General features: G+C 35.6%; 1 protein-coding gene across 1 annotated transcript in view; it reads left to right on the top strand.

Moving 5' to 3' along the window:
* Positions 1-15,777, top strand: part of CDC73 (cell division cycle 73) — a 134,860-nt gene that overhangs the window by 81,016 nt on the left and 38,067 nt on the right. Inside the window, exons 11-12 of the mRNA XM_078441128.2 lie at positions 7,124-7,181; positions 15,723-15,758. Of these exons, the coding sequence (XP_078297254.1) occupies positions 7,124-7,181; positions 15,723-15,758 (94 nt within the window). The remainder of the gene's footprint in view (positions 1-7,123; positions 7,182-15,722; positions 15,759-15,777) is intronic.

Genomic DNA, 15,777 nt, shown 5'->3' with positions numbered 1-15,777 from the left:
TGTTTATTTATTTTTGAGACAGAGAGAGACAGAACATGATCAGGGGAGGGGCAGAGAGAGAGGGAGACACAAAATCCGAAGCAGGCTCCAGGCTCTGAGCTGTCAGCACAGAGCCTGACGTGGGGCTCAAACTCATCAACTGTAAGATCATACCTGAGTCGAAGTTGGACACTCAACCGACTGAGCCACTCAAGCGTCCCGACTATGTTTATTTTTAAAGCATATTTTATACTTTTTTAAGAAGATTTTTTTATTGTTGAATTATATATATGTATTTATATAAATATGTGGGTATATATACATACATGTTTATAAATGTTTTAAGGGTACACAGTTCAGTGGCATTAAGTATATCCATAATGTTATGCAACCATCACTACTCTGTGTCTCCAGAACATTTTCAGCATCCCTAATTGAAACTCTGTACACATTAAATAATTTCCTATTGCCCTCTCCTCAGCTCCTGTAGCCACTATTCTTTTTTTTTTTTTTTTTTTTTTTCTGTAGCCACTATTCTACTTTTTATTTCTGTGAATTTAAAACTCTTCTAGGTACTTCATGTAATTGCAGTCATACAGTATTTGTTTTTTTGTGTGTAGCTTACTTCATTTAGCCTAGTATTTTTAAGATTTTCATCCATGTTATAGCATGTATCAACTTCATTCTGTTTTTAAGGCCGATTGATATTCCATTGTACATGTAAACTGTAGTTTGTTTATCCATTCATTTGTCAGTGGATATTTGGGTTTTCACCCTTTGGCTATTGTGAATAATGTTGTTATGAACATCAGTATACAAATACCTGTGCAAGTCTCTGATTTGAATTCTTTAGGTTCTGTACCAAGAGTTGGAGTTGCTGGATCACATGGTGATTCTATGTTTAATTTTTTGAGGTTCCATCGTACTGTTTTCCACAGCAGCTGCTTATTTTACATTCCTACCAGCCATGCACAAGGGTTCTAGTTTCTCCACATCATTATCAGTTTGTTTTTTGTGTGTGCTTGTTTGACATTAGCTGTCCTAACAGGTAGAAGTGGTACCTCATTGTGGTTTTCATGTACATTTCCTGAATGATTAGTGATATTTGAGCATATTTTCATGTGCTTACTGAGAATTGTCACTTTCTCTGGGGAGATGTCTATTCAAGTTTTTTTGCCCATTTTTGAATTGGAATGTTTGTCTTGTGGTTTTGAGTTGTAGGAGTTCTTTATATATTTTGGATATTGGCCCCTTATCAGATAATGATTTGCAAATATTTTCTCCCATTTTGTGGGTCGATTTCTCACTGTGCTGATAGCACCCTTTGATGCAGTCCAATTTTGATGAAGCCCAGTTAATCTGTTTTTTTTCTTTTGTTGTTACCTGTACTTTTTTGTATCATAGCCACAAAATCAAGGCCAAATTTAATCTCATGAAACTTTTACTGTGTATTTTTCCTAAGAGTTTTACAGTTTTAGCTCTTGAATTTACACCTTTTGATCTATTTTGAGTTGATTTTTGCCTATGATGTAAGATAATGATTCAACTTGGTTCTTTTGCAGGTGGATATCCAGTTTTCCCAGTACCATTTGTTGAAAAGACTTTCCTTCCCCATTGCATGGTCTTGTACCTTTGTCAAAAATCAGTTGACCATATATGTTGAGAGTTTTCTGTATTTTCCATTGGTCTATATGTCTGTCTTTATGCCCATACTACACTGTTTTGATTACTGTAGCTTTGAGTAAGTTTTGGAATCTGGAAGAGTATGTGAGTCCTCCAACTTTATTCTTCCTTTTTTAAGATTAGTTTGGGGTCCCTTGAGATTCCACATGAAATCTAGCATGGGTTTTTCTTTCTGCAAAAATACCATTGGGTTTTTGATAGGGATTGCATTGAATCTGTAGATTGCATTGAATCTGTAGAATTGAAATCTTAACATTATTAATTCTTCAGTCCATGAACATAGATCTCTTTCCACTTATTTATGGCTTTAATTTCCTAACAGTAATATTTTATAGCTTTCAGACTTTAATTCTTTTGCTTCCTAGATTAAATTTATTTCTAAATATTTTATTCTTTTTAATGCTATTAAACATGGAATTGTTTCATAATTCCTTTTACAGATTGTTTGTTGTTAGTGTATAGACATGCAGCTGATTTTTATGTTTTTGTTTTGTATCCTGCAGTTTTGTTGAATTCATTTATTAGTTGTAACAGGTTTTGTGGAATATTTAGGTTTTCTACATACAAATCTTGTCATCTGCAAAAAGATAAGTTTATCACTTCCTTTTGAATTTGGATGCCTTTTACTCCCTTCTTCCTCCCTCCTTCCCTTCCTTCCTTCCTTCCTTCCTTCCTTCCTTCCTTCATCTTAATTGCTCTGGCTAGAATTTCAGATGCTATGTTGAGTAGAAGTGGTCAAAGTGGACATATTATTCCTGATCTTAAGGGAAAAGGTGTCCATCTTTCACCACTGAGTATGATGTTAGGTGCTTGGATGTTTCATGCTTAAGTTTTTATTATATTGAAGTTTACTTTCTCTCCTAGTTTGTTAAGGTGGGTATGTATTGTTTTTAAATCATGAAAGGGTATTAAATTGTCAAATGCTCTTTCTGCATCAGTTGAAGTGATCATGTATTTTCCCTTCATTCTGTTAATGTGATATATTGTATCTGTTGAGTTTCATGTTGAACCATCCTTGCATTCAGGAATCTGTGCCACTCTGTCATGGTATATAATCTTTTTAATATGCTACTGAATTTAGTATGCTGCTGAATTTGGTTTGCCACTTCTTTTCTTATAAAGAATGTTTCTTTATGGAAAGAAGTTGGTTTAATAATTATTAGTTGCTCTTTATTTTGGGAACTGAGCTGAACATACACATATAGATATATACACATACACATTAATAGAAAATACACATATATATTACAAGTAAGTAAATGTATATGTGATTATATTTATAATTTTTGAACTTTCATTCCTTCACTGGTCTCTTCCATTAGATTGCAAAACTTCATGAAGGCAGGAAGAAATACTTGCTTTTGTTTATACTGATGCATTCCCAGTTTTTTATTTGGTACTCAGTGCTCTTGATAAATGTGTATGGAATGACAATATGTATGGAATGAATAAACAACAATTAATGTTGTTTAATTCTCTCAATAATCCTTTATGATATTTCTACCACTTTTATTTAACAGATTAAAACAGTTTAATAGTTGTGAGTCAGTAGTTCTAAGGCAAATGGAATTGTTTTAATTAGTTGATGTGTAGTTTTAAGGATGTACCATGCACCAGGCAACCTGGAATAGGCATTGGAGGCATAATAGACAGTCCCTGACCTAAGATAGCTTACATTCTGGTTGAGAGAAATAGACAAGTAAGTAAAGAATTCTAGAGCAATGAAGAATTGATATAGGTATCAAATCTATATGTTTTATAGATATATTTTAGGAATGTGTTTTCTATTTTCCATGTTGGCATACATTGTATGCATATACTTCTGGGTTATAGTAGGATTTAGAAAGAGAATTGTGATTATAATTTGTGTTTTGTTCTTGAAATCTTTTATGTTTTCAGCCTCATTGTCATTTGTCTATAGAGATACAGTTTTCTTTTTGTACATAGCTTTTCCAAAATACTTTTCTTTAAAGGACTCACTCAGTGTACTTTTGCCATCATAAATACAGTAGTCAGGAGGGTAGATTATAAACTTGTAGAGTCTGCGTATATATTCTGTTTGTATTCTTCATTTAGAATTTCAGTGTTTCATGAAGTTGCATGTAAATAGCATTTTCCCAAATTGAGTAAATATAATGTATTCTTTTTCATACTGACAATTGTTACACATCTTTTTCTTATGATATTACATATTATATTATTTCCTACTTGTTTAAGCAGCAACCAATATTCTGTCTCCCAGTAACAGAAGATTTTTAGATTTTTCTCACTTGCTAAAATAAGGCAAGTAAGGATTATAAACAGTATACTCTGTTTTGTCTTGTTGTGTTTTGCAAAAATGATTCGATCACTTCTCTGTCACCCCACTCCATTCTTTATCAGTTATTTCTTTTCTGGAATGCCTCAAGTCTGAGTAGAAATTGTAATGGTTCTGACTTTTCAAGAGAAAGCAAGTTTTCCTCTCCAGTTAGCATAATTTGTCAGCTCTTTTAGTTGTTTTTTTTTTTTTTTTTTTTTTTTTTTTTTTGCTGATACTTTATTTTCCCAGATGGGTATTATTTTTTCCCCCAATCCAAATATCTTTAAAAATGTAGAAGTGTCAGTCTCTTGCATATTACTGCCAAATTATTATTCCTGTTTCTTAATGTATGCCAGATATACCACTTTGTAGTCTTTGGAAAACTTCACCTCTGTCTCTTCATCTTTAGAGTAAAGGGTGGTGGTTTTTATATGGTTTATGAGGTTCTTAATGCAATGAGTTCTATAATTTTATTTCAAAAGAGTGCAGATCAGAGTGGAATGAACTTTTAGCTCTTAGTGTTGGCTAGGGAGCCCTAAAACAGCCATAAACTAATGACATGATTAGCAAAGATTTCTTCCCTCTTTTTCATGGAGCCCATAGTCTCCTATTTGGTAGGTTTATAGCTGTGTATACACAGTGGGTGTGAGAGAGAAAATGTGTGAATGTGTGCTTGCACTTACGCTTACACTTATTTGTGTTTACTACAAAATTAAGCAGTGTTATAATGATTTTGGCAACTCAAAATTTTCAGTACATCTGAGAAGACAAAATTGGATAAAACTCTTTTCAGTTACACTAACAAACTGCTCAACTAACTGAGGTAAGGTGTGTGTAGAATTGCATAGAGTGGTGAGATGAAGAATTGTAAAGGTTCACATAATCGAGAAGAGGTAGGGGGAGAATAGGCCATGCAGTCTATTTTAACTAGATAGGTTTTATAAGGGATGTCATATTCCACCTTTTTTTTTTTTTTGCATACTAGTGTCATTCTGTCCCTCATAGATGGGTGTTCTCCCATGAGTCAAAAGGTAGGATCATCTGTAATTTTTAGTTTACTGCCCTGTAGCCTTGTATACAACTAGAGGTATAACTTGCTAGTTCTAATTTGTAAAACAGATCCCGAGGGAGAACACTTGATTGACTTGGCGTAGGACATATGCCTCCCCCAGTAACCTAAAAGGCTTATTGCCAAAAAGGAGTAATTTGGAGAAGGAGAAGGTCATCAAACAATGATAGCTTACTTTGCAACAGAAAATACCCATTTTTGTCATTTAAAGGGGTCCCAGTTTTAAGTGTCCTCAAAAGTAGATAAACATACTTAGGAGTTATGATTTGTAACGGATAATACTTTTTTTCCCATAGTACTCATATCTGCTTGTACTTTTTGCTGACCCATGTTATAATAGCCATAGCTGGTCATATAGTATGAGTATATTTTAGTAGTCAGCTGAATTAGTTTTGGTTTGGATGGTTCTCAGTTTGCACCTAGTGCTGTGTTCTAGTGATTCTGAACTTCATCTACTCTGTTCAAAAAAAAGAGAGCTTTGATTTGGATCCAGCCAGCCTTATAGTCAAATGTAGACAGAAAGATGTCCGCATATGTGTGTGCTCATTATCTTTCTTCCCGTCTCATTTATTTTTTTCTCTGTTTCTGTGGGTATTCAAACCTCACTCCATGAATCAGCATTTTCATATAAGGGTTTCTAAGTAATATGGATAACATTTATTTTATTTTCATGTTTATTATATAATATCTAGTTTATTCCTCTTTATGCAGGAACAATGGTATGGAAAGCTAAAATCTCTTTAATTGATTTAGTTTATTTAAAAAAACCTGTGATAATAGTCTACCATTCCAAATGATTTTACTATGTAAAATCATTAAATAGTAAAATCATTAAGTTTTGAAGAGAATGTATTATGGTTAAAATTAATATTAATTAGGAGCATTTCTTTAGAAATATTTCTGTGATTCTAAAACTGCTTTCTATTATGGATTTATGTAAATTCCCTGCTAGTTATCAAATTTCATTTGGTTTGAGTACAACTAGAGTAAGATTTCCATAAATTACTAGTTGTTTTGAAATTTACATTTGTAGCTTTCTATTAAAAATGTTATAGGGGCACTTGGGTGGCTTCGTCGGTTAAGTGTCCAACTTCGGCTCAGGTCATGATCTCACAGTTCGTGGGTTCGAGCCCTGTGTCAGGCTTTGTGCTGACAGCTCAGAGCCTGGAGCCTGCTTTGGATTCTGTCTCTCCCTCTTTCGGCCTCTCCTCACTCAACTCTGTCTCTCTCAAAAATAAGTAAACATTAAAAAAAAATTTTTTTTAATGTTACAATGAAGGGTTGGCTGGGTGGCTCATTTGGTTAAGCGTCCAACTCTTGATCTCAGCTCAGTTCTTCATCTCAGGGTTGTGAGTTTGGGCCCCATGTTGTGATCTGCACTGAGCGTGAAGCTTACTTAAGAGAGAGAGAAAAGGAAAAAAATGTTATAATGAAAAGTTTGGTGTGAATATGATTGAAACTGTAAAGTAAAGACAGTAAACTGTACAGTATAGATAGCTTTTTAAGATCTTAAACATTTCAGAGGCATTTGTTCCTGAGTATATAAACATAACAGATCTTAAATGTAACAAATCTCATCTTTATAAATGTGATTGTTTTCCCTGAATATTTTAAAGGCATTTAATTTGAAATGTTTGTGGGTTTTTTTAATGTGTTCCAAAGTAACATTACTTACATCTTTCTAGTGTGAGATTATGTATCATTTATTTATTTTGAAATTGTTCAATGGAAAAAAGATTGACTTGATTTTAAAATGGATAATGATATTTCTGAGAATATTAAAATTGTCAACTTAAGCAAATCATTGAATATTAGAAAAATATTACATGCTTATGGTAACTACTGTGTGGTAATGAACAGTTTAAATTTATTTTCTACCAAAGATTCCTATTACTGCTTCAAGACCAATAACATAAAAGATAAATGAGGGGTTTTTTTTGGTTTTGTTTTGTTTTTTAATGCTTGGGATCATAGCATGGTCAGTAGAGGGGCTGACTGAATGAGAGCTAAATATGGAATTTCTTTGCAGTAATTAAAGTGTTTATTATGTAAAGGATCTCTGGCATCATGTGTCAATTTTTATTCTTTTAAAGGAGGGTGCATCAGCCCGTAAGACCCAGACTCCTGCAGCACAGCCAGTACCAAGACCAGGTAAAAATATAAAACTTTGGCTTTGTTTTCTTTTTTTGTTGTTGTTGTTTGTTTGTTTGTTTGTTTGTTTGTTTTAATTTTTTTTTCAACGTTTTTTATTTATTTTTGGGACAGAGAGAGACAGAGCATGAACGGGGGAGGGGCAGAGAGAGAGAGGGAGACACAGAATCGGAAACAGGCTCCAGGCTCCGAGCCATCAGCCCAGAGCCTGACGCGGGGCTCGAACTCACAGACCGCGAGATCGTGACCTGGCTGAAGTCGGACGCTTAACCGACTGCGCCACCCAGGCGCCCCTGTTTGTTTGTTTTTTAATGATCACAGTGAAATTTTTTTGATATGTATAATGCTGTGCAGGAATTGAATTTTTAATTAAAGTATTTATAAAGTAATATAAGAACATTTATTTGAAAACAATAGGTATAGTTGAAGAGATAAAGAAAAGTTTTTTTAAAATGTTTTTACATTCTTAGAAAAATACTGTTTATGTTTTTTTAAGTTTGAGAGAGCGTGAGTGGGAGAGGGGCAGAGAGAGAATCCCAAGCAGGCTCTGCACCCTGATGCACAGCTCGAATCCATGTACCATGAGATCATGACCTGAGCTGAAATCAAGAGTCGATTGCTGACTGAGCCACCCAGGAGTCCCTTTAAAAAGCTATCTATATGTACCCATCCCCTCACCAATTCCTTGTTTGAGTTCCCTGAGAGTACATGTGGATGTGATTTTTCGGCCCCCCGTTAGAAGCATAGCACCATAATTTTAATAGACTCTTCTGTAGCTTTGATTCTTGGACTATCAGATGTCTGTGTTACTGATCATATAAGTTTCTGTAACCAGGTTTTGTAAGGTAAACAAAGGCATTATTGAAGTTATGTTAGAAATATTTTTCTTCCCTCTTCCTAGTTCCTGAAAAGATTGATGTTTATAAATGCATGTAGATACCAACATTATATCCATTTTAGGTGCTTTGGGCTTGACTTTGGTGTGTGCTTTATTTTTATATTTAGCGTAATTACAGTGTTAGGCTATACCACATGTCTTTTTTTACTTCATTAGTGCTGTTGAAAATGCTGTGAAAAAAATTAAAAGGATCAGAAAGGCACAGGCAAGAATTTAGGCGATGTTCCTCTTAAATTTGGCAGTATCAGTAGTGTGGATTTGGATGTGTTTTTATTCATAGTACATTTACAAGCTAACCCTAAAATTATGTAGGTTATATATACTAAATATTTCTGGAAACACTTTAGAAGTATGGTGTGAAGATTATATGTGGCTTATGTTGGAATAATTTTGTAGGCTGTCTCACCGTGTCCTGGATCTGTACATTTGGATCTTGACACGACTAATACTTGCTTTTTTTTTTTTTTTTTTTTTTTTTTTAATGACAGTGAGTTTGTTTGAAATCTTTCTCATTCCTGTTTTTGAGAAGGAGTAGGGAAGAAGAATGCTCCATTAGTCACGTGTTGAATTTGGAGAACATTGGATACATTTATTTCAGATGACAGGACTGTCAGACTGTTTTTAAGTCGAGAGGACCATAGAGGTGCCTGGGTGGCTCAGTTGGTTAAGCATCAGACATTGATTGGCTCAGGTCATGATCTCACAGTTCATGGGTTCAAGCCCTGTGTTGGGCTCTGTGCTGACAGCTCTGAGCCTGGAGCCTGCTTTGGATTCTGGGTCTCCCTCTTTGTCTGCCCCTCCCCTGCTCATGTGTGTCTGCTCTCTCTCTCTCTCTCTCTCTCTCTCTCAAAAATAAATAAACAATAAAAAAACTAATAGTAAGTAGAGAACCTTACCAAAAGCCATTATAAGAGTATAAGGAAGCAGGGTAACTGGGTGGCTCAGTCAGTTAAGTGTCTGACTTTGGCTCAGGTCATGATCTAGCGGTTGATGGGTTTGAGCCCTGCATCAGTCTATGTGTTGACAGCTCAGAGCCTGGAGCCTGCTTTGGATTCTGCATCTCCCTCTCTGCCCCTTTCCTGCTTGCACTCTTTCTCTCTCTCAAAAATGAAGAAACATTAAAAAAAAAATTTAAAGAGTATAAGGAAGAGCAATTAAATTCAATAAATATTAGTCGAATACCTTCCATGTACTCAGTGCCAGAAACCAGGAAAAGCTAAGAAGGATCTCTCTTTAGGAAGGAAGAAAGTGAAGGAACTGAGTTGGCCCCCAAAAATATAACATCTGAAGTAGAAAGATACTGTAGAGGTAGTTGAATGATTGATACAGAATTGTTTTTCTTTGGAAAGGAGGGTGGGAGGTTATAGTTGGTCAGTCTAAAGAAGATTGCCTTAAAAATTCAGAAAGAGTTTAAGAGAGTAAATACCACCACCTAAGTGAGGATTTTAACCCAGTTTTGTGTTGTGTAATGTAAAATTGTCTCTCATTTCTCTAAATCATTGTCTCAAAATCATTTGGCAGACAAAGGAAAGGGGTAGGGAGAGGCACTAATACCTAAATCAGGGTTGTTCAAATATATCATGTGATAAAATGAAGTTAAGGGAGCTGGATTCTACCAGCCAGTTTTGTGGCCTTGGGGAAGATCATATGTAAATAAAGGAACTCTGAGTCTTCTCAACTCTTAATATTCTAACATTCTCTTTCAGTTGTTCTACCGAGGTGCACTGGCAATTAAACTGATTGAAATTAATGTGAACTAATGTCTCGTAACAGATATTCTGCTGCTCATCCATGTGAGGTCTTCTCTTACTGCTTGACTCCCATAGGTTCTCAGTCCCTACACACCATTTTATTTTTATTTTATTTTATTTTATTTTATTTTATTTTATTTTATTTTTGAAAAGTTTATTTTTTTAAATTTATTTATTTTGTTAATGTTTATTTATTTTTTGAGAGAGAGAGAGACAGAGTGCTAGTGGGGGAGGGTCAGAGAGATAGGGGGACACAGAATCCGAAGCAGGCTCCAGGCTCTGAGCTGTCAGCACGGAGCCTGACATGGGGCATGAATCCGCAAACCATGAGACCATGACCTGAGCTGAAGTCAGCTGCCCAACCAACTAAGCTACCCAGGCGCCTCTATATTTGAAAAAACTTTATTTATTTATTTTGAGAGAGAGAGAGAGTACGCGTGAGTGAGGAAGGGGCAGAGAGAGAGGGTGTGTATGAGTAAGCAGGGGAGGGGCAGAGAGGGAGAGGGAGAGAGAGAGAGAAAATCCCAAGCAGGCTCTGTGCTGTCAATGCAGAGCCTGATGTGGGGCTCAAACTCATAAATGGTGAGATCATGACCTCAGCCGAAATCAAAGGGTCCGAAATTTAACAGATTGAGCTACCCAGGCACCCGCCTGTACATCATTTTAAAAGCAAAAATTGGGGCACCTGGTTGGTTTAGTCAGTTAAGCATCAGACTCTTGATTTTGGCTCAGGTCATGATCACACAGTTGTCAGACTGAGCCCCATGTTGGGCTCCACACTGGGCGGGCTCCATGCTGGGAATGGAGCCTGCTTAAGACTCTGTCTCTGTCTGTCTCTGTCTCTGTCTCTCTCTCTCTCTCTCTCTCTCTCTCTCTCTCTCTCTCGGTAGCTTAGTCAGTTGAGTGTCCAACTTTTGGTTTGGTATGGAGTCATTGTCCCAGTGTTGTGGGATTGAGCACCGCGTTGGGCTCCTCGCTGAGTGTGGAGCCTGCTTGAGATTTTCTCTCTCTCCCTCTACCCCTCTCCACTGCATGCGCGCGCTCTCTCTCTGTCTCTCTCTCAAAAAAAAAAAAAAAAAGATTATCTCCTTCTCCTTATGCTCTCCCCGTCCTCTCACTCAAAAAATAAAGTAAATAAAAATAAATTTTTATAAGTTTTTAGCATCAATAAAACCTGGTTTGAGTGGATGCTAAGCAGTTTGTCATGTTTGTCTTGATTAGTGAATTTTTCTTCTGTTGTAGAAATGTTTATTGTGTTTGCTTATGGAATGCTGCCTAATTGTTTTTACTAAAGATTTTTTTAAGTTTATTTGTTTTGAGAGAGAGAAAGAGAGAGCGCGAGCACGCGCACGAGTAGGGGAGGAGCAGAGAGGGAGGGAGAGAGAGAATCCCAAGCAGGTTCCACACTGTCAGCGCAGAACCTGACTTGGGGCTCGAGGTTAGGAGCTCTGAGATCATGACCTAGCCAAAATTGAGAGTCAGATGTTTAACCAACTGAGCCACCCAGGTGCTCTGATGCTACCCAGTTTTGAAGGGATATTGTGTCATATGTGACATGTTCATTATGTTATCTTTTTAAAATTGAAAAAATAAGAATGCTCAAAACATATCTGACAGTGTAGTAGGTTATAGACAGCAATTATGCAGTTATAATAACTGTTACTTGTAGGTAGAATTTGAATCATTTATTTTTTCCCCTCTCCAGTGTGGTAGCTCAAGTATAGAGTTCCATTGTTGATTATTGTTTCCTTTTTATTATTCTTTCACCATGTGTTTATTGGGCACTAATTGTGCCAGGCAAGTCCCTGGGTAAATTTAATATTCAAAAGTGTCTAAAGTTATTCCCAACTTCTAAACATTTCTTTAGAGAACATAACTAACAAAAAGTACATGTTTTTCAGTGGATTAGAGAGGAGAAGCCTTTGATGAGCCATAGTTCTGTACCTGACTGTCATTTTCTTTTTAACTATCTTTTTTTAATGCTTATTTATTTTTGAGAGAGCGACTTTGACTTTGAGAGAGCGAGAGAGCACAAATGGGTGAGGGGTGGAGAGAGAGGGGAACAGAAGATCCGAAGCGGGCTCTGAGCTGACAGCAGAGAGCTGATGTGGGCCTCAAACTCACAAACCATGAGATTGTGACCTGAGCCAAAGTCAGACACTTAACTGAACGAGCCACCCAGACGCCCCTGTCATTTCTTTTTAGATTAAATCTTTTGCACATATCCCTGCTTCCTGCCTCTTTCTAATGCATTTACATTGCATACTTCACTTCTCCAGCTTTAATTTTCCACTTTTATTTCATAGATTTCCTGAAATGGATAGGTGGCCCGTAGCTCTGGTTTATCTTCTTACATGTGATTTTGAGAGAGAGAATTAGCCTCTCGTGTAATTTCAACAGATTGTGCTGATTGTACTATCTCATTCCATAGTTTTAATCTATGTGCCGATGATTTTCAAATTTGTATTCCCAATTCAGACATCTCTTCTTACCTTTGGTATCTTATACAAACAGTCTCTTTAATATTTGGATATGCCATAGACATCTTAAAACTGATGTAAAATCTCTGTTCTCGGATATCTTCTTCATGAATACGTGGTACCACCATCATCTACGTTTCTTAAGCAAAAAATTCAGGAGTTATTCTTCATCCTTCACTCTTCACATTTGCTTATTGCTCTTATCTAATATGCCACTGACTTCTGTCAAATTTACTTTTTCTGTGTTTCACATTTGTCTCTTTATCTTCTACCACAACTCATTTGTTTACATAAATTACATTTCTCTATACCAGTACATCATGAAGTCCATGACCTATTTCTGGTTCCCAACAAGATACATATAGAAATTGGTAGTATGATACTGTCACAACATCCACGTGCATGATCGTTTTCTAGCAATTCATTGTTACTGCATTTTATTCATTTGACCTTGGATTGGAAATTAAAAAAGCAAACAAAAAAAACCCCTTACCATTACACCTAATTTGAGTAGCACCTTTGTGGACTGTTGTTACGAGTCCTGACTGAGCTTTCTGCTTTCATGTGTGTCCCCTTTTGATCTGTTACCTAAATCTATTGTTTTTCTGTTACAGAAGATGTGACATGAAAATCAAACTATGTCACTTGCTGCCTTAAAAGTTACAGAGTTCTTCAGTGGCACTTAAATACAAACCTAACATTACCTAGAGGCCTTATATAAATTGGTTCCTGCGTGTATTTTTAACCTCATCTCCCGCCACTCTTTCTTTTGTCCCTGTAGTGTGCACATGTACAGTTCCCTATGCACAGCAGTTTCTTCCTGTCTTTGGCATTTGCTCACATTCCTACCTCTTGTCTGGACCATTCGGACACTTGTTCTTTGCAAGTTGGCTCCTTTTCATTCTTGAAATCTTAGTTTAAATGCCACTTCCTTTGAGAGGCTTTCTGTAAGCATTCTAGCCAAAGGATACTTTTCTGTCAGGATATGTTTCTTTTGCTCTTTAATATCACATGTTCAAATTTGTTTATGTGTGTTTGTGGTTTGTGTGCTTGCTTGTTCATGCTCTGGCTCCCCTACTTCACTGGAGAGTCTTTGAGGGCAGGGATTATTTCTGTTTTATTTATAGTAATAAGAGTGCCTTGTACATAAGGCTCTGAATATTTAAGTGAAGACTGTAATTATATTTGAAATCAAACATAACAATAATAATTACTTACTCTCAGCTCGTACATTTTCAGTCATGGCATTTGCTAAAGTGCAATGGTAGTGTTAGTGGTACCAGGAGCAGTAGCATTTAGCATTTAGCTGTAGCCACAGGGTTCACTAAATATTGAATATGCATGCGCCAAGACCTGATTAAGGAGTTAAGGTGCATTGTTGTCTTTAAGATTCTCACAGCAGTTTCAGGATATAGAAACTATTATTACTGTTTTATAGTTGAGGACAACCGAGACTGAGCAGTCTCTCAATTCGACTTGCTAGGGTAATTTGCCTAGGAAGTGGCAAAATGGGGATAGGAATTGAGATCATCTGAGTACAGATTCTTGCTCTTAATCACTTTGCCATATGGACTGGTGTTATTCTACACTTTCCTCCCCCTCTCACTTTGAATTATGTTTATCATAGGGGTACCTGGGTGGCTCAGTCAGTTAAGTGTCTGACATCCAATCAGGTCATGATCTCACCTTTGGTGAGTTTGAGCCCTGCATCGGGCTCCGTGGCTGGCAGTGTGGAGTCTGCTTGGGATTATTGCTCACTCCTCTGTCCTGCCCCTCTCCTGCTTGTGCGCGCTCTCTCTCTTTCAAAAAAAAAAAAAATCAAGTTTATCATAGTGTGTTTGTCACAGTGTCTGTACCTTGCTCCTTACTTTACTAGGGAACCTATTTATATTTTTTTGTAGCTTTTTTTTAATCAAATCTTTAGGCTTTATTTTTAATATGTGAGCTTTTATATTTTGTCTTTTTCTTACATCACATCTTCTCAGGCTTGATTTTAGTGAATTTTTTCCTAAATTCAGGAGTCCATCGTGAGCTTCTTTACCAAACCAATGTTGTTTCAGTCAAAGATTTCTTTTTTGTTGTTCCCCCTTAGTCATTCTCCTAGCAACTCTTGTCTCCTGTTTATCCATGTATTCTATCCATCCTGTCATTCCTTTATTCCTCTAACAAATACCATATATTTACTGAGACTGTATTATATTCCAAATGATGCTATCTAGCTAATCAAGTGTATCTGTGAATCCTAGTTCTAAAAATGATTTAAGAAAGTTTTAGGTTTTTTTTTCTCAGCAAGAAGAGATGAGGACACTATAATAAATATGTATGTGTGTGTGGACTTCTATTTATATATATCTTTCTCTGCTTTATGTGACTGGAAGGATCCTACTGCTGGACTCCATAGAAGTTTACCACAATAAATAGCTATTACAAAGTATTAAATTAAAATGTAGAATTTTACTGCTTTTAAAATAGAACATATTCCAAAAATGCATGTATCCCTTTAAAAATGGTAATCTGTTTTTAACAACTGATGTTGAGTTAGAATTTTAAACTTCCTAAATTTTTATTTATTTTTATGATTTTAAAAAATGGAATTTCTAACACAGTACATGACACATAGAAAGCAATCAGTATGTTTTTATTATATATGTAAATACTGAAAATAGAATGTACAGCATTTTCAAATTCTAAAATATATTAATCTTGAACCAGTCTGATACTACTCTTATTATACCAACAAATGTTTCTGTGCATTATAAAGTCTATTACATATACAAATAATGAGAAGATATGAATATTTGTGTTTTTATAACACATTCACAATTATTAATAATATAGGCAGTTCAAAATAATATAGGCCTTCACATGACTCATTGTCTGTAATGTTTTCTTCTAATAAACAAAAAACAAATGTAACAAAAATGTAAGAAATATTTTAGGTCTTAGTTCCCATTAATACCTTTTTCCTCCCAAATGTTTAAGCACGTTTTCCCCTCCCAGTCCTTCCCACAGTGTTTCGTGTTCTTGTAATATTCTGTTTTTGCATTTATTACATTGGTTATCAGTTAATTAAACTTTTTGCTTCCTTTGCTAGACTTTAAAATCCATTAATGTAGATACTCAGTGTCCAGCAATGTAGTATATCCACTTTCATTGTTACTACAGATTGTTGAGTATTGGTAGGACATTTTAATGTTTTTGTGAAACAGAGAAGTAAATTATTTGAGAAGATTGAGGTTATTTGAGAAGATTCCAGTATATTTTAAAATTTTATAACTGGTCATATGTAAATACAAATAAGTTTTAGGCCATATCTGTATTTTTATTTTTTACTTTATTATTTTATTTGTATTTGTATTTTGAAAATAAAAATGCGATGTTTCTAACACTCAATTTTTTCCCCTCTTAACAGTTTCTCAAGCAAGACCTCCCCCAAATCAGAAGAAAGGTGAGGTTGTGCCTATTGA

This window comes from Panthera onca, chromosome F1 (assembly GCF_046562875.1).
Source record: "Panthera onca isolate mPanOnc1 chromosome F1, mPanOnc1 haplotype 2, whole genome shotgun sequence".
Classification (NCBI taxonomy): Eukaryota; Metazoa; Chordata; class Mammalia; order Carnivora; family Felidae; genus Panthera; species Panthera onca.
The sequence above is the reverse complement of the archived record's forward strand: the minus strand, read 5'-3'. Positions and strand labels throughout refer to the sequence as shown.